Source organism: Rhinolophus ferrumequinum, chromosome 13 (genome assembly GCF_004115265.2).
Source record: "Rhinolophus ferrumequinum isolate MPI-CBG mRhiFer1 chromosome 13, mRhiFer1_v1.p, whole genome shotgun sequence".
Lineage (NCBI taxonomy): Eukaryota > Metazoa > Chordata > Mammalia > Chiroptera > Rhinolophidae > Rhinolophus > Rhinolophus ferrumequinum.
In genome coordinates, this window is record NC_046296.1 from 27713208 (window position 1) to 27736513 (window position 23306).

Sequence of the window (23306 nt, forward strand, 5' to 3'; positions counted from 1 at the left end):
GATGACCTTAGTTAGGGAAGGCGTGACCTTTTGGATCCAATGCCATGATTCATGAAAGAAAAAATTGACATGCTGGACTTCATTAAAATTAAAAAACTTCTCCTCTGCTAAAGACAACGTCAAGAGACTATGAAAACAAGCCACACACGGGAGGAAAGATATTTGCAAAAGGCTTTTTTGACAAAGGACTGTTATCCAAAATATACAAAGAACTCTTAAAACTCAGCAGTTAGGGAACAACAACCTGATTAAAATACATGCCAAGGACTTTACAGACACCTCATGAAAGAAGATATACAGATGGCAAATAAGCACATGAAAAGATGTTTCACATCCTCTTTCATCAGGGAAATGCACATTAACGTTACAGTGAAATTCCCTTACACACCTATTAGAATGGTCAAAATCTAGAACACTGATCCCACCATATGCTGACAAGGATGCGGAGAAACAGGAACTCATTCATTGCTGGTGGGACTGCAAGAAGTCACAGCCACTTCGGAAGAGTTTGGTAGTTTCATACAAAACTCAACATACTCTTACCGCATGACCTCCTTGGTAATTACCCAAAGGAGTTAAAAACTTATGTCCCCACAAAAGCTTGCACACAGATGTTTATAGCAGAAGGAAGCAATGGCTATTAATAAATGCAACAAATGTGTAAATCTTACATTGAATGAAAGAAGCCAGAATAAAAAAAGAATGCATGGTATACTTTTTTTTTTAACATAAAATTCTAGAAAATGAAAACTAATCTATAATAATAGAAAGTAGGTCACTGGTTGGGGAGTCGGGTTGTGGGGGCTGGAAAAGGGATGGATTACAAAGGGGCATAGAGAAACTTTCTGAGTTGATGTATGTGTTTATCATCTTGATGGTAGTAATGGATTCACAGATGTATATTTAAGCTTTAATTCATAAAACTGTACACTTCAGATATGTTCAGTTTTGTTATATGTCATGTGTATCTCAGAGCTATAAAAGACAATTAACTGAGAAACCCACACTACTTTATTGGTAGAATTAACATAATAGGTTAATTTGTATGCCAGTGAGTTGTTACTCTAAAGGAGAATAGCTTTTGCATAGTTCTTAAAAAAAGCATAACCTAAAACTGTTATAAAATAAAAAGTTTGTTTTTTTGAAATGAAGGATGAGATGTTGGTAAATGTATCTAAGTTGTTTTGAATGATCACTTGCTATCTTTGGACCACATTAGTGGAATTTTCATTCATTAATATCAGGCAGGAGACTTCTAGTTTGGCTTGAGGATAATTCCTTTTTTCACCCTTTTGGTAACCTACTTTCCTCATGTTATCTTACTGTAGAGATCATTATTGGGAAACCGTCCTTGAACGCTTTAGTGCCTACTGTGGAAATTAAAAAGTGGGAAAGCAAAGTCCTTGAGTAGGAAAATAATTGTTTATTTGGTGTTAACTCTTGGAGTTCTCACCTCTGTATCTTACGTTAGTTGTTATTTTGACTTTCCTGGGGTTTTTTTGTTGTTGTTGTCTTTTGCTTGTTTATAAAGTTAGGTAATTACCATTTCCTTCATTTGTTATTCTTTGTGTAGTCTAAACAGTTAATTGTATATAACCACTACTTTATAATTTGTATGTGAACGAATTCAGTTTTTCAGTTTTACCTGCCTTGTAGACATGGGAAAGAATTACACTAATTTCTTTTCATGTATTAACTATTTTTGTTACTTGATTTTAGGTCCATTGCAAAAGAACTTGCAGACTGGCTTATAAGCAACAGTGTAGTAGAGCATATATTTGGACCAAATTTACATATTGAGGTTTGTGGACTATTATATAACTTCTCTGCTCTATTAAGAGAGAATATTTTTAAAAATTAACTATAACTTTCTTTTCCAGATTATCAAGCAGTGCCAAGTGATTTTGAATTTTTTAGCAGCAGAAGGGCGACTGAGTACTCAGCATATTGATTGCATTTGGGCTGCAGCACAGGTAATATTAACAGCTCACATTAAGTGCTTCCTCATTATATGGTCTAAGTGTTTTCCCCCTGTGAGGTAAGTTCTGTTATCCACCCCCATTTTATAGTTAAAGTAACCAAGACATGCAAAAAGTTCAGAATGGAACTTACGAAGTTTGGTTTCAGAGTCCATGACTTGCTACTGTATTACTGGTAAAATTGAAGTGAATGAGTTAGTCAATTAGAGGTTCTTAACGATACCATCTTGGTTTATTAAGAGACATTTTCCTATTTTTATTTATATAGTAAAGTTCTATCTTGAATGTTGTATTGGTATATTTCTTTTCTATTTTTTTTATTAAATTTTTTGAATAGGTATATGTCCATGTGGTTCAAAATACAAAAAGTAAATATGGAAGAATATGTTATGTTCTTCCCCCGACCATGTCCCTGTCTCCCACACATGCAGTTCTTAATCTTTCAGGTGCATCATAGATTTTCTATACAAATAGCTAATTGTAAACACTGTTCTTCCTTTGTCTTCCTGTTTTCCACAAATGTCACATACTAAATGAACTTTGCTGTTTTTCACTTAATTTATCCTGGAGATTATTCCATATCAATATGTAAAACACTATTTTTAAATTCTACATAGTGTTTCATTATATGCATGTACCATAATTTATTTAATCCCCATTTATAGGGATCCCCATTCTCAGGCTTTTCTGTTATACACAATGATAAAGTAAGTAGTTTCTAACATAGTCATTTCATCCATGTGCAAAGTTATTATATGGGATAAATTTTTACTTAAAAGTAGAATTGTTAGGTTAAAGCATATGTGTGGTTTGATAACGGTATGGCAGAAGTACTTTTTTTCCCTTATCATCCTCAATATAGTGTGTCCTGAAACTTTTTTTTTCTTCCTCTTTTTTTTTTAAATTGGGGAAGGGGAACAGGACTTTCTTAGGGAACAGTGTGTACTTCCAGGACTTTTTTTCCAAGTCAAGTTGTTGTCCTTTCAATCTTAGTTGTGGAGGGTGCCGTTCAGCTTCAAGTTGTTGTCCTTTCAGTCTTAGTTGTGGGGGGCACAGCTCAGCTCCAGGTCCAGTTGCCGTTACTAGTTGCAGGGAGTGCTGCCTACTATCCCTTGTGGGAGTCGAACCGGCAACTTTCTGGTTGAGAGGATGCGCTGCAACCAACTGAGCCATCTGGGAGCTCAGCGGCAGCTTAGCTCAAGGTGCCATGTTCAATTTTAGTTGCAGGGGGCGCTGCCCACCATCTCTTGCGGGACCCGAGGAATTGAACTGGCAACCTTGTGGTTGAGAGCCCACTGGCCTATGTGGGAATCGAGCCGCAGCCTTTGGAGTTAGGAGCGTGGAGCTCCAACCGCCTGAGCCACCGGGCCAGCCCAGTTTTATTTTTTCTGTTGTTGCAATTTTATATTTTAATCTTGGATTCATTTGGAATTTATCTTGGTTCAAAATATCACGTATGTTTCCAACTCCCTCACCCCCCTTTTGTGGAGTAGTTGTCCCTGATCTGTTTTGTTCAGTAACTCTGCTTTTCTTTACTGATTTGAGATACTAATGTATCTTGACTAGGTCAATTTCTGACTTTGTAGACGGACCTATTGGTAAACAATACGGTGAATGTTTAAAAAAAAAAAAAAGTATTACAGTAAAAGACACATTGCCATTAATTTCCCTCAAAATACTCCCCCTCGCTTCGAACACACTTACCCCATCATTCTTGCCACTTTCTGAAGCAGTTCTGGAAGTCCTCTTTCATGAGTGTCTTTAGTTGTGCTGTCGTGGCTGCCTGAATCATTTTGACTTTGGGGAAGAACCAGAAGTTGCCCGTTGCCAGATCCAGTGAATAAAGTGGATGAGGACACATCGTAATGTTTTTTTTTTGACAGAAATTGCCGTATACCAGAAGCGATATGGTAGGGCTGGCTGGTTTTTTAAAAGAATTTTTGTCTCATTGATTTTTCCATATGAATTTTAGCATTGACTTATTCTTTAAAAATACTGTTTTTAATTTGAGGAGAATTGAAGTGCTGTCTTCCAGTACGAAATATAACATGTCATTTGTTTTCTTTTGTATCATTTGGTATTTCAAAGTTATTTATATATAGATTTTATTTCATGTTAAGCTTATTCTTAGGAATTTTAATTTTATTTATTTTTGCTATTATAACAACAGTTTTCCCCATTATACTTTTGCCCATTATATTTCTATTCCATTATATTTAATGATCACTGCATATATACATAAACTTTATAATATATAAACTTTTTCAAATTTTTGATTGTTAATAATTGTGTGCCTTGATACTTAATTCTTAGATTGGTTGTGATTTTTCAATACATTTTTTACTTTCTATGTTTAATATTGTATACTATACATCTCTGTCATTTTAATAAATTGAAGAAGAAATTCATATTTCAGAGTAAAGGTAAATTTTCTTTCAGAACATTCTGAGCACGTTTTTTGTAGTAGATTTTTCATTTTTATTTTGTTCACAGCAAGATCAGCAAAATGTGTTAAGTAATATAGGGTAAATAACAGGAATAGTGAAGCGTTATTCTTTAAGGAAACTGAGTTCAAATTGATTATTGATAATATGGTCTGTTAAAAATTCTAGCATTTTATCCTCATAAAAATTTGAAGTAAATTAAGGGAATACTTTTAAAAATGTGGCATATTCTGTGATATAGTTTGCAATAACTTAAAAAATCTTTAAAATATTGTTCAATAATATAAAGTATATTTTAATGGTTACTTTAATTGGGCGTTTCTGTGGTTTGTTATTGCTTTACTTTGAATCTATTATAGATTTAGAATGATCAGGAAATTTTACATTTTGAGTTCTTTTCATTCAAGCACCAAATATAACTGCTTTCAGAGTTTCCAGGGTTGGTTGATTTCATACAGTCTTGCCTGAGTCTTTTTTTCCTCCCTTTTGCAATAAGTTTTTTTTTTTTTTAAATGCAACATACAAACTATATTTAACAGAAGTAATAGGTAAAGTCAAATAAGTACTTATGTTAAGAGAACTGACTAAAAGAAATCTTAAACACCTTAGAGTAAGCCACTTACAGTTGAATTTAACTGAGCTCTGTTGCTGTGAAGAATACAGCTCATGCACAAGTATAGATGAACAATTTGTACATTTTTTTAGTATTCACTGAGTACTACCTTATGTACACACATATCTTAAATTTGAAAAAGATTTACTTGATCCCCAGATATACTTCATTTCTGTTGATCTTTTGGAAAAGGTTGTGTAAAGAGAAGAATATGTGGTTCTGGCTCATGAATCCTGTAATGTAAGCAACCTAAACTCGATGGGACATCAGGTCTCCTCCTCCTCTTCAGACATCAGATGGGTTTTGGGTACTTGTTTGAAAAGTTTTCTGGGTAACCTCACAAGCTGGTACTTGTGCTGCTGGTTGAAGTACTTGTCAGAGTAGTAGATCTGCTGCTTGTGGACCATCCTGCTAGCAGGTAGGCAGAACAGAGTAGCTAGAGATGGTGTGAGAAGAGTGGGGATAACGGATGTCTGTATCAGGCCAAGGCAACACTCGATTGTGACCTGGAATAAGTTTTTGAGGTTACTGCGCACGCAAGTGAGGGAGAGAGAGAAAGAGACACGCGCACATGATTCACCCAGTAGTAATTGGATTGGCCATTGCTCTTTTCAATGTTTGTATCACAACTCTTATAATGGAATCCAAGGAGAAAATAGACAAAGGTGACAAATGGGAAATTAATAGCAAAAGAAGTGCAAATGGCTTATAAATATTTGAAAAATGCTTATCTTTGTTTATAATTAAATATAGGTTCAAATAACATAACATTTTCATGTATTGGGTAATGCTCATTATGTTTAATAATACACTGTATTGACCAGAGTGTGGTGTAACTTGGGGAACAATAATAGAAATTCTATTTCTGGTAATTTATCTTTAAATACATGTACATGAAGATGTTGGCTATAGTATTGACTATACTAGCAGATCGGAAATGTTTGTCATTCCTGTAGGACTAATGCAATAAATTTTGCGAAATCCATATACTAGAGCCAGCTCCCTTTTGCTTATTGTTTGCATGAAATATCTTTTTCCATCCTTTCACTTTTAACACTTTTGTGTCTTTGGATGTAACATGAATCTCTGTAGACAACATATAGTTGTATCATGTTCTTTTTTTAAAATCCATTTTGCTATTGTCTTTTGATTGGAGAGTTTTAAATCATTTATATTTAAAGTAATTATTCAAAGAGGGATTTGTTTTGTACATGTTTTACAGTGTTTTTGTCTATCATTTTCCCCATTACTGCCTTATTTTATGTAATGAAATTTTTGATTTCCTTATATCCTTTCGTGTATATTCTATAGCTGTTTGGTGTTTAACATGGAAATTATATTTAACATTTTGAAGTTCTAATGGTCTAATTTGAATTTATGCCAATTTAAATACCATACAGAAACTCTCTTCCTATACAGCTCCATCCCTTTGTTTTTGTTTTTGGTATCACAGGTGGCAACTTAGTACATTTTGTGCCCAATTACCTAGATTAATAATAACTTATTATTTGGCATTTGTCTTTTCACTCATGTAGGAAATAAGTGGGGTTACAAATAAAAACTACAATAATACTAACTTTTAATTGTTTATATATTTACCTTTATTAGAGATCTTAATTTCTTCACTGGTCTACCTTTTATTTCATTCTGAAGGACTTCTTTTAGCATTTCTTGCAGGGCAGGTCTAGTTGTAGTGAACTATTTCAGCTTCTGTTTATCTGGGGATGTGTCCTCCCTCATTTTTTTAATGACATTTTGCCAATTACAGAATTATCAGTTGAAAATTTATGCTATTTGGTAAGAGTTCGCATTGACTCCAGAGTTTTGGAGTAACATTACATAGTTTTTGCCATTACAATTGTTGTATAGGTGCACATACAGATTCCTGGCAGTTCCTACTCTGCCATTTTCCCTGACATTCTTTTCCTCTCTTTTCTGTTTGATCAGTGAAGAATCATCTGTGAACTAGCTTTATATTTTCATCTTTACCAGGAGCTCAAGCCGTGCAATCTTAATACTTTTTTCTGTACTAGTTTTTGAATTTGCTTTCATAATGTGCACCTCTAAAATAGCATCATGTTTTTTTGCCTCAGTGACAGGAATACATAATTAACTTCAAAGATAACCAATAAGGTATTTCATTATGAAAATTAAACCTATTACAGAAATTCTATTTTATTAATGATTAAATTGGCAGCAAGTCAGAAATTTGTCATGTACTATGTTTTTATCACATTTTAATTAGGAAAAGTATAATCTATTGATTACTTGTTGGCAAAAAGCAAATATAAACTGTATAGTCTAATTATAATGTTAATACTATATTAAAATTAACGTACTTAGGTTATGACCTATTACAATGATATACTTATAATCGATTTATTTCTTCTTGAAATCAGATGTTTTTGGAAATGCTGCAGTTCTTTAGTGGTGTTGAATTAAATAATAATGTTGAAGTAAATAATACAGTTTGTAAGAAATTGCCCCAATATAGAGGGATTTCTTTAATGTTATTTTATTCCTTTTATTTCACCTCTTTCAAAATTAAGTTATGTATATTTACCTTGATAAGGGAAGCAGTAAAAGAGTTCATATTTTTTACACCTGAAAATATAAAATTTAAAGTTTTAGAATAATCTACTCTCCTTACAGACTTCTATGTATTTGAATATAAGTAGGATATCTCAACTTTTAACTGTTTGGAGCTCTCTAATTGAGAGTTACTGGCCTCGTCATATTTGTTGCTGTATCTTGATTTAATAGTTAGCAGCTTTATGGCTATAAAGATAAATTTACATAACATTGTAATATTTAGTCACATTTTTATAAATATACTTTTTCTGAAACAGTACTTAATTGGTTTTTCTCCTAATTGTAATTTATTATTTTAATTGTAATTGCCAACATTTTAATTTATTTAATTTGTTTTTATATTAATGATATGTACATACATTTAATTGGAATCTTCTTTATACTTAGATTCCAGAAACTATTTATTGCAGCCTTCCTCTTATGGTTAGAAAATTAAGCTTGTCGTTTGTTTAGATAAGATAAAGTTCTGCTTAAGTGGAATATTTTCATAATTTTATATACTGCCATTTATGATATTTGGTAATTAGCACTTTACTGACATTAAAAAATATTAGTGAACCAGCCACATTGGCTTTTTTTTTGGCTTTTAAAACTATATGAATTAATTAAAAAAAAAAACTTCACAACTTTTTTGCTACCAGTTTATTTATTTATGTAGTGTAATTATTTTTGACTATTGTCTCTACCTTTATTTTGTAGTTGAAACATTGTAGTCGGTATATACATGACTTATTTCCTTCACTCATCAAGAATTTGGATCCAGTACCACTTAGACATCTCCTTAATCTGGTCTCGGCTCTTGAACCAAGTGTTCATACTGAACAGGTAATTCATTCAAAACATAATGCTAGTTATTTTTTTTATAATGCGAAAATTTATTTGTGATTCACATAATTTAACTTGTAGTTCATTACTGTTAGCATTTCAGTTAGGCAGAAGGATGTTAAATTTGTTATGATGTTGCCTAAAACCTGTAATTTCAACCTTTCTTTCTTTTTTTTTTAAGACGTTGTACTTGGCATCGATGTTAATTAAAGCATTATGGAATAATGCACTAGCAGCTAAGGCTCAGCTATCTAAACAGAGTTCTTTTGCATCTTTATTAAATACAAATCTTCCCATTGGAAATAAGAAAGGTTAGTAAAGTGTAATGTATTTTTTGAAGTAAGTTGCCCAAAGTTTATAACTCAAATTTGAAGTAATTTCTAAGTAATTTCAAGTCAACCTTAATTTCAAAATAAGTTTGAGATGGGTGCTATAGTGTTTATGACAAGGTTGATAAATTGGGGTTAGCTCGTCTGTTTTGGCTATCATTTCATGTGTTTTTATATGTGCTTTTACACGTATATAGCTTTCCAGGATTTTCTAAAACTTTATCAACTTCACCCCAGTTTTTGTCTCCTGACATCATATACTACTCTTCTCTTAGGCTTTTTTGTGCAGGCACCCACAACTACTACTGTAGGTGGTGGGACTTGCATAATTGCAGATTTCCCTACCTGTATCTTAATGATTATGTAATAAGAACAACTGATATGCTTCCCGAAGAAGTTAAGTCATTTAGAATATTTCCCTCCTGTTTTTCCTTTTTCTTCAGAAGAAGAAGAGCTCAGAAGAGCAGCTCCATCACCTTGTAAGTTGAGTCTTAGAAATGCATGGCAAGATGACTTACACTTTTGTATTGATCATCATTAGCGTTCATTAATTTTATATATTTATATCAGAGTCATAAAGTTCATTTTGAACAGAAGATGTAAACCCTTAACTAGTTATCCAGCTTACTTAGCCTTCTTGTTGAAACCATTAGTATCTTGACTTAATTGAAATCATGTATGTCCTCTTTAGAATTAATTGGCAAATGTTAATATATTTACCGATCATATTTTAGCTACTTGGCATAAAGCTTTTTTAAATCGAAGATTCAACGGACTATATCATTCTGATAGATCCATGTTAATACACATTAGAAATAAAACAAAAAAATCTATTTAATATAGGGTCACCTGCAGCTAGTCCTCAAAGCAGTGATAACAGTGATACCCATCAAAGTGGAGGCAGTGACATTGAAATGGATGAGCAACTTATTAATAGAACCAAACATGTGCAACAGCGACTTTCAGACACAGAGGTATGAAAATAGTTGTCCTCCCCAGCCACCCCTGACCCAAATTGATTTTTGAGTTTCTGCCATGTTTATTCAAATGAACTGGGAATATAAATATGATCTATGTTTAGGTATAATCTCTCTTTTAAGTAAAGTAGTATTATTGAGGTCCTTTTCTTTGAGCTTTTAATTCTATTTTGTATTGTTCAAAGGAATATTTCAAAGACTCGCAGCCTCTTAAAAAATAGCGTGTTAATGTCAGTTAATTTTTCTTACTAGTTTAAATATTTATTTAAATCTATTTGTTTCTAAATACAGGAATCCATGCAGGGAAGTTCTGACGAAACTGCCAACAGTGGTGAAGATGGAAGCAGTGGTCCTGGTAGCAGTAGTGGGCATAGTGATGGATCTAGCAATGAGGTGAATTCTAGCCATGCAAGCCAGTCAGCTGGGAGCCCTGGCAGTGAGGTACAGTCAGAAGACATTGCAGATATTGAAGCTCTTAAAGAAGAAGATGAAGATGACGATCATGGTCATAATCCTCCTAAAAGCAGTTGTGGTACAGATCTTCGGAACAGAAAGTTAGAAAGTCAAGGAGGCATTTGCTTAGGGGAATCCCAAGGCCCATCAGAAAGAAGTGGAACAAGCAATGGAACAGGAAAGGACCTGGTTTTTAACACTGAGTCAATGCCATCAGTAGATAATCGAATACGAATGCTAGAGGCCTGTTCACACTCAGAAGATCCAGAACATGATATTTCAGGGGAAATGAATGCTGCTCATATAGCACAAGCATCTCAGGAATCTTGTATTACACGCACGGGGGACTTTCTTGGTGAGACCATTGGGAATGAATTATTTAATTGTCGGCAGTTCATTGGTCCACAGCATCACCACCACCATCACCACCATCATCATCACCATGATGGGTAAGTCTAAACAGCTTATATTTCCTTAAGGGAAGTAATTACAGCCCATATTTATTCAGTTGCAGTCTATTCTGCATTGGTGCTGTCCAATAGGCATATAATGTAAACTACAAATGCATGTCACAAATATGTAACTTTTAATTTTCTAGTGGTCACATTTTAAAAAGCAAAATGAAATTGGAGAGATTTATTTTAATTATAAAATTTATTTAAAGCAGTATTATCTAAAATATCTCCACATGTAATTAGTATAAAAATTAAATTTTTTTTTTTTTAACTAAGTCTTCAATATTCACTGTGTGTTTTATACTTATACCACATCTCAGTTTAGACCAGCCACTTTTTACGTGTGTAGTGGCCACTTGAGACTAGTGGCTATCAACACAGATCTAGCTTCAACTCCTTATAATAATTGCTTAAAAGCAGGTATAGAGGTGGCAGGATGGCTCAGTTGGTTAGAGTGCGAGCTCTGAACAACAAGGTTTCTGGTTCGATTCCCGCATAGGATGGTGGGCTGCGCCCTCTGCAACTAAAGATAGAAAACGGGGACTGGACTTGGAGCTGAGCTGCGCCCTCCACAACTAGATTGAAGGATGACGACTTGTAGCTGATGGGCCCTGGAGAAACACACTGGTCCCCAATATTCCCCAATTAAAAAAAAAAAAAGAATAAATAAAAGCAGGTATAAGGTTGCTTTTGGAGATTTATTCAAGTGTGATCATAAAGGGGAGATTTTACATGCATCATCATTTTAGGATATTAATAAGGATAAGGCTTCAGCAGAAAGCTTTTTGATTATCTGAAATATGCCTGTAGTATTTAACAGTAAGTGATTCTGTCACAAATATACCTATAGTATATAATAGTAAGTGATTAGTGTTATGTACTTAATTTTTCTTTTCATCATTTTCTCATCTATAAAGTAGGAACAGTAGTACCTATCTCAGTTTATTGTGAGCATTTCATAGGCTAATGTGCTTGGCATATAATAAGAGCTCAGTAAATGGTAGTTGCTCTTATTACAAGTAGTAATATTTGAGTTGATCATGAAATATGAGTATGTGGTTTTTCAGGATGAGTTTTCTTAGACTTGACAATTTGCCAGGCTTTTCAGAATTCAATATGGTTGTTTGGGAGAACTACATACTCATATATATATATATTACTACTTTATTTTTTTTGTCTTTTTATTCTTACCAAATTTAAGGTAATGTTTCTCAACCTTGGCAGCATTGACATTTTGGGCCAGATAATTTTGTTTTTAATTTGTAGCAATATGAACGACCTGTGTATTGCATAATGTTTAGCAGCATCCCTAGATGATAGCATCTCTTAAGTTTGGATAACTAAAAATGGCACTAGACATTGCAGCTGTCCCTCCCGGGGGCCAAAATCACCTCTGTTTGAGAACCAGTAATTTAGGTTCTGACATAGATAGGCACGTTCAGAATTTTCCCTAGGATAACTTATACTGAAGACAAAGCAATTAGTTTATAAAACTGAGGAGAAATATATTCAGTTTGTCACATTGCAAATCTCTTTTAGTCTTCTAACCCACATCAACCTCCTACCCCACAAGATCTAATGATTTAATTTTTTAAAAAAAAATTTTATTGGGGAATATTGGGGACCAGTGTGTTTCTCGAGTGCCCATCAGCTCCAAGTAGTTGTCCTTCAATCTAGTTGTGGAGGGCGCAGCTCAGCTCCAAGACCAGTCGCCGTTTTCAATCTTTAGTTGCAGGGGGCGCAGCCCACCATCCTATGCGGGAATCGAACCAGAAACCTTGTTGTTCAGAGCTCGCACTCTAACCAACTGAGCCATCTGGTCGCCCCTGATTTAATTTTTTATGTTGGCACTTTTCCATAATTTTTGCATATGGTACTACTAATAAATCTCTGAGTCAGTCCTGAACTTTTCTTCTTCATGTATTTTTCATTCTTTTGTCTTTAAATCTTTAGGGTACCCAGTATGGTATGTTTTAGAAGTGAGTGCTTAATAGGTGTTTATTGAATTCAAAGTCCCCCAGTTAATATTAACCACATTTAGATTGTAGCTTTAAATTGAAATATCTTCCTGGTAGTTACCTCATTTGATTTTGTAGTTATATGAATAAATGTAAACAAATTTTAAGGTTCACATTGTGATTTGAGTTTATAAAATAATTATGTAACAGTAAGTTTACTGGTCTTTTCTGAAATTATTCTCTCGGAAGTTGTTTTAGTGAAGTGTGTTGATGGGCCAGATAATGTGAGTATATTGTAAAATTAATAATATAGTTCTGATATTGTGGGCTTTTTAATTTTTGTAAAGCTTTCAACATTCTGTATTAGTAAAAGCAAATGTAACTTTGTTCTTAAGTGTGTTGTAACGTGCCAGATGTTTCAAGAGATATTTTTCCGTTCTTCACAAACTGTTTAAACATGTAATTAGTAACTTGGTGCTCTTCTGTGTTACAGGCATATGGTTGATGATATGCTTAGTGCAGATGATGTCAGTTGTAGTAGCTCCCAGGTCAGTGCAAAATCAGAAAAAAATATGGCTGATTTTGATGGTGAAGAATCTGGGTGTGAAGAGGAGCTAGTTCAGATTAATTCACATGCAGAGCTAACATCTCATCTCCAACAACATCTTCCCAATTTAGCATCTATTTACCATGAACATCTTAGTCAAGGTAAGGTTCTGTATTAAGTAAAATATATTACTTTCTTTAAAACAGGAATAATTTATATTGTTAAAACAAATCAAACGGTAATGTTATGATACTTAAATGTTTTTGCCAAGTAACCTTCATATGGTAGTGTTTCTTTCTGAGGGAATGCAATTATTATGAATACTCCATCATGAACATAAAAGCTGCAGTTCCATCAAAGCTGCAGTTCCATCGAGATATTTAGCCAGTAGAGGAAATATAAAAATGTCTAAATATTATAGCTTTGTGTTTTAGAAAATACACAGCTTTTTTAGATTTTATATTCAGAAATCTTAGGATCTAAAAGTAGGAAATTACACAGGACCACATATTATATGATTCCATTTATATAAAATGGCTAGAATAGGCACGTTGTAGAGACAGAACATAGATTAGTGGTTGTCTTGGGCGAGGGAGAATTGGGGGGAAATAGGAAGGGTGACTGCTAAAGGGCAAGGTGTTTCTTTCAGCTGGGATGATGAGCTGTTCAAAAAATGGTGGTTCTGATTGCACTGAATAAATCTTAACAAAGTAATAGGATATGAGCAGATTTGGAAGAATGGAGCTTAGAGAAGGTAAAAGAAGAGTAGGAAAAAAAGGAAGAAAGAAAAATTAAGGGAGAAAAAAACATTTTTAGAATTGGCAACTTAAAAGTCTGTACCCACCTCTTGCTTGGTTAGGTATCATCAGCACGTGCCAGTCTAAGAAGTGGGTTTTGGGATGTCGTATATTGCAAACTAAACCTGATCTATTAGATTTATTCTCAAAGGTCATCCATGATAAGACTTGGAGACACAACTTGTGGACCTTGGCAACAACTTATTGATACCTGTACATAATCTAGATAAGGTTATCTAGTTTTTTAAATTGTGTTATTTTGGTTGTTGAGAAATGAATAGGTTAAGATTGAGGTCATTTGAATTTGACACCATTATTATTAAATTTTGACCATTCTTCTATTTTTACCCTTTTTCCTTTTATTCAGTATTGTACATGTTTTTTTATTAATACTATATGAAGTTAGAAGTTGAGCAAAATTATTAAATGTATTAATGCTCTCCAAATCTACCTGTTATTAACTATGTATTTAATACTCTAAAGAACTTCCAACACGGTAAGACAAACAATTCAATTTAGAAATGGGAAAAAGATTTGAAAAGTTAATTATAAGAGAAGATACCGAAATGGTCAATAAATATATGAAAAAATGCTCAATATCTGTAGTCATCTGGAACATGCAAATTAAAACCAGAATGTGATACTACTACCCAGCTACTGGAATGGGTGAAATTAAGGCCTAACGATAATGAACGATGCCAAGGATGTAGAGCAACTAGAACTCGCATACATTGCTGTTGAAGTGTATAAAATAGTATAACCAACTTGGGGAACTGTTTCATCAGGTGCTTATAAAGTTAAACGTGTACCTACCATATGACCCAGTAATTCCTGTTCTAGTTATTTATCCAAAAGAAATGAAAACATGCTCACAAAAAGATGTGTACACGAATGTTCATACTTGCTTCATTCACAAGAGCCTCAACTGGAATTAACTGGTAGATAAACAAATTGTGGTGTATTCCCAGAGTGGAATACTACTTATCAATTAAAAGGAAAAAGCTGTTGATAAAATGCAACACCATGGATGAATGTCAGAAAACATCATTTTAAGCAAATGAAGCTAGAAAGGAGTACATACTGTATATAATTTATGGGCAGTTCTAGAATATTTAAAAGTAATTTATAGTGGTTGAAATCTGGTCATTGATTACCTGAGATTTGGAGGTGGGGATTGATTGTAAAAGGTCACAAGAAACTTTTTGGGGTGATAGAAATGTTCTGTATCTTGTGTATTTAATTATATTTTAATAAAATTAATTTTAAAAAGTAAATACAAACCAAAACTATAAAAGAGCGAAAATTTCAAGCCACCGACTAGGAGAAATAATTTTCAAGTTCTATTTCTAGTAAAGGGCTTGTATCTAGAATATATAAGAACTTTTACAACTCAGTTTTAAGACATGTTAATTAAAAAATGGGAAATGATTTATTTCACCAATGAAGATACATAAATGGCTAATAAGCAGCTCAACATCATTAGTTATTAGGAAAATGCAAATAACAACCACGAGATTCCATTGTATACTTATAACATGGTTAAAATTACAGAGCAATGTGTTGGGGAGGGTGCGGAGGAGCAGGAACTCTTACTGTAATACACTGCTGGTGGGAATGAAATGGCACAGCCACGTTAGAAAAATTTGGCACGTTCTTCCTGTTAAACGTACATTTACCTTATGACTCAGGAATTCCACTCCTAAGAATTTACCTAAGAGAAAAGAAAGTGTATGTCCATACAATGACTTGTTACACAGTTGTTACACATTATTCATATTAGCCAAAAATTGGAAACTATCCAAATGTCTACTAACTGGTGAATGTAAACAAAATGCAGTATTTCCACATGTGGAATATTATTCTGTAATTAAAAGGAACACACTACCAATATGTGCTTCAACATGGATGAACCTCAAAAAACATTTTGCTAAGTGAAAAAGGTCAAACATAAGACTCTACACACTGTATGATTCCATTTAACGTGAAATTTCCAGAAAAGGCTAATTTATGGGGATGGAAAAACAGACTAGGGTTAGGGAATAGAATCAGGGATTAATAAGTTAGGTATGATTTTGGGTGGTGAAAGTGTTCTAAAACTGTATTTTGCCCCCTAAATATAAAATACAAAACTGTTATATTTTGCCCCCTCAGGACCTGCAGTTCATAAACACCAATTTAACAGTAATGCTGTGACAGACATTAATTTGGATAACGTTTGCAAGAAAGGAAATACTTTGTTGTGGGATATAGTCCAAGATGATGATGCGGTAAGTTATTTACTAGAGCCAAAAGACTAAAAAAATTACAGTATAATGCAATCAGGATCAACAGTAACTTTATGTATTTTTTGTAGGTTAATCTTTCTGAAGGATTAATAAATGAAGCAGAGAAACTTCTTTGTTCCTTAGTATGTTGGTTTACGGATAGACAGATTCGAATGAGATTCATTGAAGGTTGCCTTGAAAATTTAGGAAACAACAGGTAAATAGGAATTTAAAAAATTTTTATAAAGTTCATTTTGTGTATTGCCTAGGTGTCATGAATTTATAGCATTTAATGTACTATTATCAATCCTTTTTTTATTATACTTGTGGTTTTCATATTAGGTTTAAAGACTTCCCTCCCCGGGTTCATATTTTATCACGTAGTCTTGTTATTTTCAGCACTTTCTTGGCACTCTTTTTTTCTTTTAAAGATTTTATTGGGGAAGGGGAATAGGACTTTTATTGGGGAACAGTGTATACTTCCAGGACTTTTTTCCAAGTCAATTTGTTGTCCTTTCAATCTTAGTTGTGGAGGGTGCCATTCATTTTCAAGTTGTCCTTTTCAGTCTTAGTTGTGGAGGGCGCAGCTCAGCTCCAGGTCCAGTTGCCATTGCTAGTTGCATTGCTAGTTGCAGGGGGCACAGCCCACCATCCCTTGCGGGAGTCGAACCGGCAACCTTGTGGTTGAGAGCCCACTGGCCCATGTGGGAATCGAACCGGCAGCCTTCAGAGTTAGGAGCATGGAGCTTTAACCGCATGAACCACTGGGCTGGCCCCCTTGGCACTCTTGATTAGATCCCTACAACAGAAACGAAGGAATAATAATAACTTAGAAGAAAACGAAGGAACTACAATAATAATAATAATAATATTTTCTTTTTGATTCTGAGAACATAGTGGTGATTACTCTCTGTTCAAATTGCAGTTAAATGTTCTTGACCTGTGTCATATTATCTATAAAGGAAGCTAAATAAATAAGATCAGTTAAACTTAAGCTGAAATATAAACATTTTGATAATGGCATTCATTGTTCTTTCATCTGGATGGATCATTTGTGTCTTCTGTAGTGTATAAAGAATTAGGCTAGTGTTTTTTCTCTAGTTTGAATTCTGTCGTATTTATAGTCTTATCGGGTCTCAAATGGTTACAAGTTTCTTGATTTTTCATTTCTGTTTCATTATACAATTTTAGGTTTTCCTTGTCTTATACTGCTTTGGTAATGTTTCATTCTCTGGCATAGTGAATTCAAGTATTAGTTGAATATGTTATTTATATTAATGTTTTCAGTTTATCTCTGCTTACGCCTGATATAAATGTCTAATTTTACTGAATATTTAAGTGCTTCAAAAATATATATATATATATATATATATATATATATTTGCCTAATTGAATGAGAAAAATATGTGTAATATTTTCTATTTTTAGTTTTTAAAGGGCTATAATTTGAACAATCACAATGAAAAATTTCCTTGTTAATGCCGGTATAGGAAATCACTGATAGACCTCTGTTAGTGGATCTGTTGCCTCTCTGGCATATATTGTTTAAAAGGAATGGTTTTAATGCTGGATGATGTTTCATCGTTTACATAGGTATTATAGCAATTAATTTTAAAATAATGTCTTTTAAAAAGTTTCATGATACCACCGAACATTTTTTTAAAGTGGTTGTATCAATGTGTATTTCTCATATGTGCATCTGCATATCCCTGGCCCAAACAATTCCACTGCTAAATATGGGCTGTAAAGAAATATATCAAGATGGTTACCAGAAAACACACTCAAGAATGTTCATAATAGCACTATTCAAAATAACTAAATATTCTTTGTATAGTTATCCTAATGTCAGAAAAGAGTAGGAAGGAAAATCAAATTTCGGACTGTTGAGTGAAATAATGTACAGCAATAACAGTAAGTGAACTGCAACTGCACAGAATAGTATGGATGAATCTCACAAACATAATGTTGAGTGAGAGAAGCTGAATCTATCTTTATTACTCCAGTTTTAGAATGTTTAAAAACAGGAAAACTTATGTTTAGTATTCGGGATAGTGGTTACTCTTGGGTTGTTCATGATTGGAAAGGGGCACGAGGAAGGCTTAGGTGTGCCAATAAGATTTAGTTCTTGACGGGAGTGCTGGTTGCACAGGTATGTTTAGCTCTGAATATTTTGAACTGTCACTTAGATTTATATATGTCCTTGCATGTATGGTATACTTCATTAAAAAAAACCGTGTGAAAGATAAAATACCGTGTTATCAACGATTATATAACGATATGGGTATGTACTCACACGTCCATCTATTCAAAAGATTGCAAGTAACATGTGAGACTGTAAAATGGTTATTTATGGTAGGATTGAGTTGTTGTTTTTTTCTTTTGGTTTTTTTCTGTTTTCCAGTTTTTCCACCATGAACATATATTTCTCTTATAAGTAAACTTAACAGGGACAGTAGGAAAAATCTGTATGTGACTGAAAAATCTGAGTAGGAGTGAAAATTGTCAGTCTTAATTTTTTTTATTAAGCTTGAATTTGTCGACCCCCAAATTATTTAAAGACGGAGCATTTTTCATTTGTTTGAGGTAATCCCTGTACCCTAATCAGTTACTAAGTGATTTACTGACTAGCTAGTAAATATAACTATTATGTTGATATTAATTTTGCTCTCAAACTTTACTCCTCGGAGGATTGCTATTATTATGCTAGTCTTACTACAAAAGACATTAGTCATATGTGAAAATACTTAGAGCATAGTGGCATTTTTTTCAGCCTATGAAATATGCAATATATTCAGTGTATACCAGCTGAACTTACTGAAGTTATCATTGCAAATTGAAAAAAAATTAGTTTTGAACATATTTTAAACATCATTAGTCTGGTTCTCCTGATAAACCAGTGGTTTTCAATGAGGGTGGTTCCCCCCCTCCCCCCAGACAATGTCAATGTCTGGAAATGCTTCTGATTGTTACACTAACAACTGGGATCTAAATGTTGTTACAAGCTATTAAACATCGTTTAATGCAGAGGACAGCCCCCCCCCCCAACAAAGAATTATCTGGCCCAGAATGTCAGAGTTTGAAAAATCCTGTTCTAAACAAGAATCCTTTCTCCAAACCTGCCCCCTTAGTTTACCATCATAGTAAGAAAGTTGCAAAAGTGTGCTAATAGTAGGAAAACTCTTCCTTTTTTTTTTGAAACAAATGGACCAGTGCAATCTTAACTAATTTAGCACTTTCTTAACATTTGACAAGAAAACCACAGAGGTCTATGTCTTGATGATGTCAATTTTTTATGTAAGTAAGGAAGGTTTTATGTTTCTTTTTATTTCTCTATGGTAACCTTTTTATTTTCTTTCCAGTTTCTCACTTGCCATGGTTTATAGACCTGTTGGCATTTTTGTTTTTGCTTTTCTGTGGTCATGTTCCACTTTATTTTATAAAATGAACTTAGCTTTTTTTGAACAGTAATACGGGCTATTTTACTTCTCAGGAAGCATAGAGATCAGAAAAAGAAAATTATAGTCTACCATAAATCACCCATAAGTCTACCATTTATACGGAACCACTGTAAACACCTTTTAAAAACGCCTGTGTAATCTCTCTCTCTGATGATGTGCAACAGGTGCCTTGAGTACATTTATCCGTAGGCAGATTGTTTTATAAGGCACATAATAACATTTCGGCAATGCTGGAAGTTTAAAGTTACACACAGACACACGTAGTAGACTCTTCTGCAGAATGTTATCCTAAAATAAGAACACAGGGCAGAAAGTAGGTCCCAACATGAAAAGTCCATTGCTTTTCAGCTTGATGTTTGGTATCAAGGATGAGTGAGATAAGATTGCTGTCCAGTGTAGAGTAGAAGAGTAGGAGTTTGGTTGTAATCAGTCCTTTTGGTGTTTATGTTTACTAGAAGGCAGGTCCACATCTGGTGCCTAGGCACCTCTGAAATTCTGTGGCCTCCCAAGAATTGAGTTGACACTCCGACTGGGGATCTGTCCATCATGCTGTTTTTTGGCCATTGATCCACTGTAGGTACTTGAACCCATGAATTCAAATTTTTTGCCTTTGTGTCCAAAAGATTTCTTGAATAAAATGATCGCATGAGTCAAGGATCCTGTTTACATAGATAAAGGTTCAGATTATTAAGAAATGAATGGTGTACCATTCATTTTTTTGTTTTCCCTCCATAAAGACTATTATATTCAAGATTTCATGTCAACTTTTGATATATATTATAATTTATAATGACAATAGCATTTTGTAGAAGATATCTGTCTTCTTAAAATATGGAGTCCAGAATTAGGAAAACATCATCCAAACATGACTGTAACTGGGAAGACCATCAACAAGCGCGCCTATTCTTCTAGGGCAACATAAAGTTGCATTCGTAATTCTTATAGGAATACCACACTATTGCCTAGTAATAAGCTTCTGGTTACCACAAAAACTCTTAGAATGAAGCAAAGAACTATGGCAATTTAGGGTAATAGCATTTTTCTTGAGTCTTAAATTAATATCTTGCTACTTTGGATCATTGAACCTTTTTGTCCTAAACACAGTGTTGCCTAGAATTGTGTATTTTGGTATTTGAAAATTTCACTCTTGGAAGAATTTGTAAAGTGTAAGTTTGAATGTAATAATTCTTTTTTACATTGAGTTTTGTAAGCATATCAGCAGTTGAAACTTCAACAGTGAAATATAAATTATTGTCACCGAGCAAATGAAGTAACTTCTCCGTTTTGTATGTTATTAATTTTTGGTCTGTAATCAGTATGTACTTTATATCATTTTTACTTTTAAGTTGATCAGTTTAAATAAAATATTCTAGTGTTTTGGGATCACTTTGAATCTGGATTTGGTTATCATAACGTATTCTTAAATTTATAACTCAAAGTATGTGACTTCTGTGTTTGAGATTTTTTTAAAGGGAAAATTTGGAATTTTTCTAATCTTAGGAAAAACTTTAAAAAAATGTTTCAGTCATCTAATATGTAATCATTCCTTGATAATTCAGTGCTTGTATTATAAATAGTAGAGTAAAGCATTCTTCTTAAGATAGGAGTAGAGGGAAGATGAGTCCCATTTCTACATTACTATTTTTGGTTATTCTTTTACATGAACCGCACCATTATCCACTCAGCCAATATTTATTCAACGCCTAACTTCCTATTCTCTAATGTCAATTATCATATGCTTGCTTCCACATTATATTTTACAAAATTAAAACATGTTTATTATAGGAAATTTGGAGAGTGCATTTAAATAATCTAGATGCTTAACACCATTGATTGCAAAAAAGATAAATTAATGAGATTTTCAGAAAATATACAACTATTGCATACTATAAGACTTGCCATAGTTTCTTCTTAAAGGAAATAAGAAATGGCACTTTTCTAGTCTTTTTTTTTCTTTGTATTTTAAAACGATTGTTGAAATCACACTAGGCAAACGGTTTTGAAGATGCCTTTATGATTTTAGATGAAATTTTTCTATATCTTTTTTCTTTGTGATATGTCTTATTGATTTTATGCTTGTAAAGCTTTAGGTCAAATTTACATATATCTGTTCTAGTTTTTTATGTCTGGGTTTTTAGGAAAAACTCCACTAATGTTTCTGAAATTTTGACAAAAGAATTTTAGAGAATCTATAATTCCCCCTGATCCTCTGTGGTCTGTTTTTCCAAAACACCATTACTGTGCCTTGCTGAAAAATATTTTAAAATATTCTTTAAAATATTAATGTTTTTAAATGTTTAAAGAATATTTACATTGCATTGACTGGATATCAGGCACTTACTATCTTCATTGCTTCACTATGCAGTCCTTAATGTATACGTCGCAATGTAGTTTTTTTTTTTTTGATGGATTTCATAGATTCATTTTTTTTTTTTAGATTTTTTTTTTATAGGGAAGGGGAACAGGAATTTATTGGGGAATAGTGTGTACTTCCAGGACTTTTTTCCAAGTCAATTTGTTGTCCTTTCAATCTTAGTTGTGGAGGGTGCCATTCATTTTCAAGTTGTCCTTTTCAGTCTTAGTTGTGGAGGGTGCAGCTCAGCTCCAGGTCCAGTTGCCATTGCTAGTTGCAGGGGGCGCAGCCCATCATCCCTTGCGGGAGTCGAACCGGCAACCTTGTGGTAGAGAGGATGCGCTCCAACCAACTGAGCCATCCAGGAGCTCAGTGGCAGCTCAGCTCAAGGTGCCGTGTTCAATCTTAGTTGCAGGGGGCGCTGCCCACCATCCCGCAAGGGATTCGAGGAATTGAACTGGCAACTTTGTGGTTGAGAGCCCACTGGCCCATGTGGGAGTCGAACCGGCAGCCTTCGGAGTTAGGAGCATGGAGCTCTAACCACCTGAGCCACTGGGCCGGTCCTGTACCAATGTAGTTTTGATCCTCTAACATTCTGTGTACTAACATGCTGTTTCTATTGTCATCTGGTGGTATTATTTTTCTGTCCTCATTCTTCATGACTGTTACAAAGCATTTTATAAAATTCATCCTTCTTCCTTGAAAACCTTGCCTTGCTTAAGTTTTTGCTGGTTCATTACTTAAGCAAGTAAATTTTCAGTGTACACTATATGCTGGAATTTTTAATAAGACAGTTTTTGCTCTCGTTGAGCATATTTTAATGATAGGTACATTAAATAAATGAATATTCTCAGAAGCACCATTATTTGTTAACATGTACTTTCATGAATGAAGAAAAATTGGGAATGAATCAAGGAATAAAGAGATTTCTGGGGCAATGGAAGGGTGTTACTTAATACAGAGTTGTCATGGTCATCCTTTCTGTTGACAGTTGAGAAAACATGAATAAAATGAGGGAAGGAATCCTACAGATAGATATACTTAGGAAAAGAGCATTTCCAAGAAGAGACAATAGCAGAGTCCCTGAGGCAGGAATGTGCTTGTATATTGAAGGGATATCAAAGAGAAAGATTGGAAGAAAATTAAGTTGATTAAATTAAACTGATAGGAATGGGGACATACCACACAGGGCAGTGTAGTCCATTTTAAGTACTTTGGATTTCATTCAAAAATAGTAAGTTTTCTTCTCTTTAGTTTCTGCT

At 33.7% G+C, this 23306-nt stretch overlaps 1 protein-coding gene and 1 pseudogene across 7 annotated transcripts in view; one reads left to right on the forward strand and one right to left on the reverse strand.

Annotated features, from left to right (window-relative positions):
- Positions 1–23306, forward strand: part of USP34 (ubiquitin specific peptidase 34) — a 209536-nt gene that overhangs the window by 70412 nt on the left and 115818 nt on the right. For 5 of the 7 annotated variants that reach the window (XM_033125149.1, XM_033125154.1, XM_033125155.1 and 2 more), the window contains exons 9-18: positions 1720–1801; positions 1881–1973; positions 8328–8453; positions 8635–8764; positions 9226–9261; positions 9626–9756; positions 10051–10661; positions 13119–13333; positions 16121–16236; positions 16323–16450. In XM_033125149.1, the coding sequence (XP_032981040.1) occupies positions 1720–1801; positions 1881–1973; positions 8328–8453; positions 8635–8764; positions 9226–9261; positions 9626–9756; positions 10051–10661; positions 13119–13333; positions 16121–16236; positions 16323–16450 (1668 nt within the window). The remainder of the gene's footprint in view (positions 1–1719; positions 1802–1880; positions 1974–8327; positions 8454–8634; positions 8765–9225; positions 9262–9625; positions 9757–10050; positions 10662–13118; positions 13334–16120; positions 16237–16322; positions 16451–23306) is intronic. The other 2 variants (XM_033125151.1, XM_033125152.1) reach the window with 1 other exon arrangement.
- LOC117033160 (cyclin-dependent kinases regulatory subunit 2-like) lies at positions 5203–5443 on the reverse strand (annotated as a pseudogene).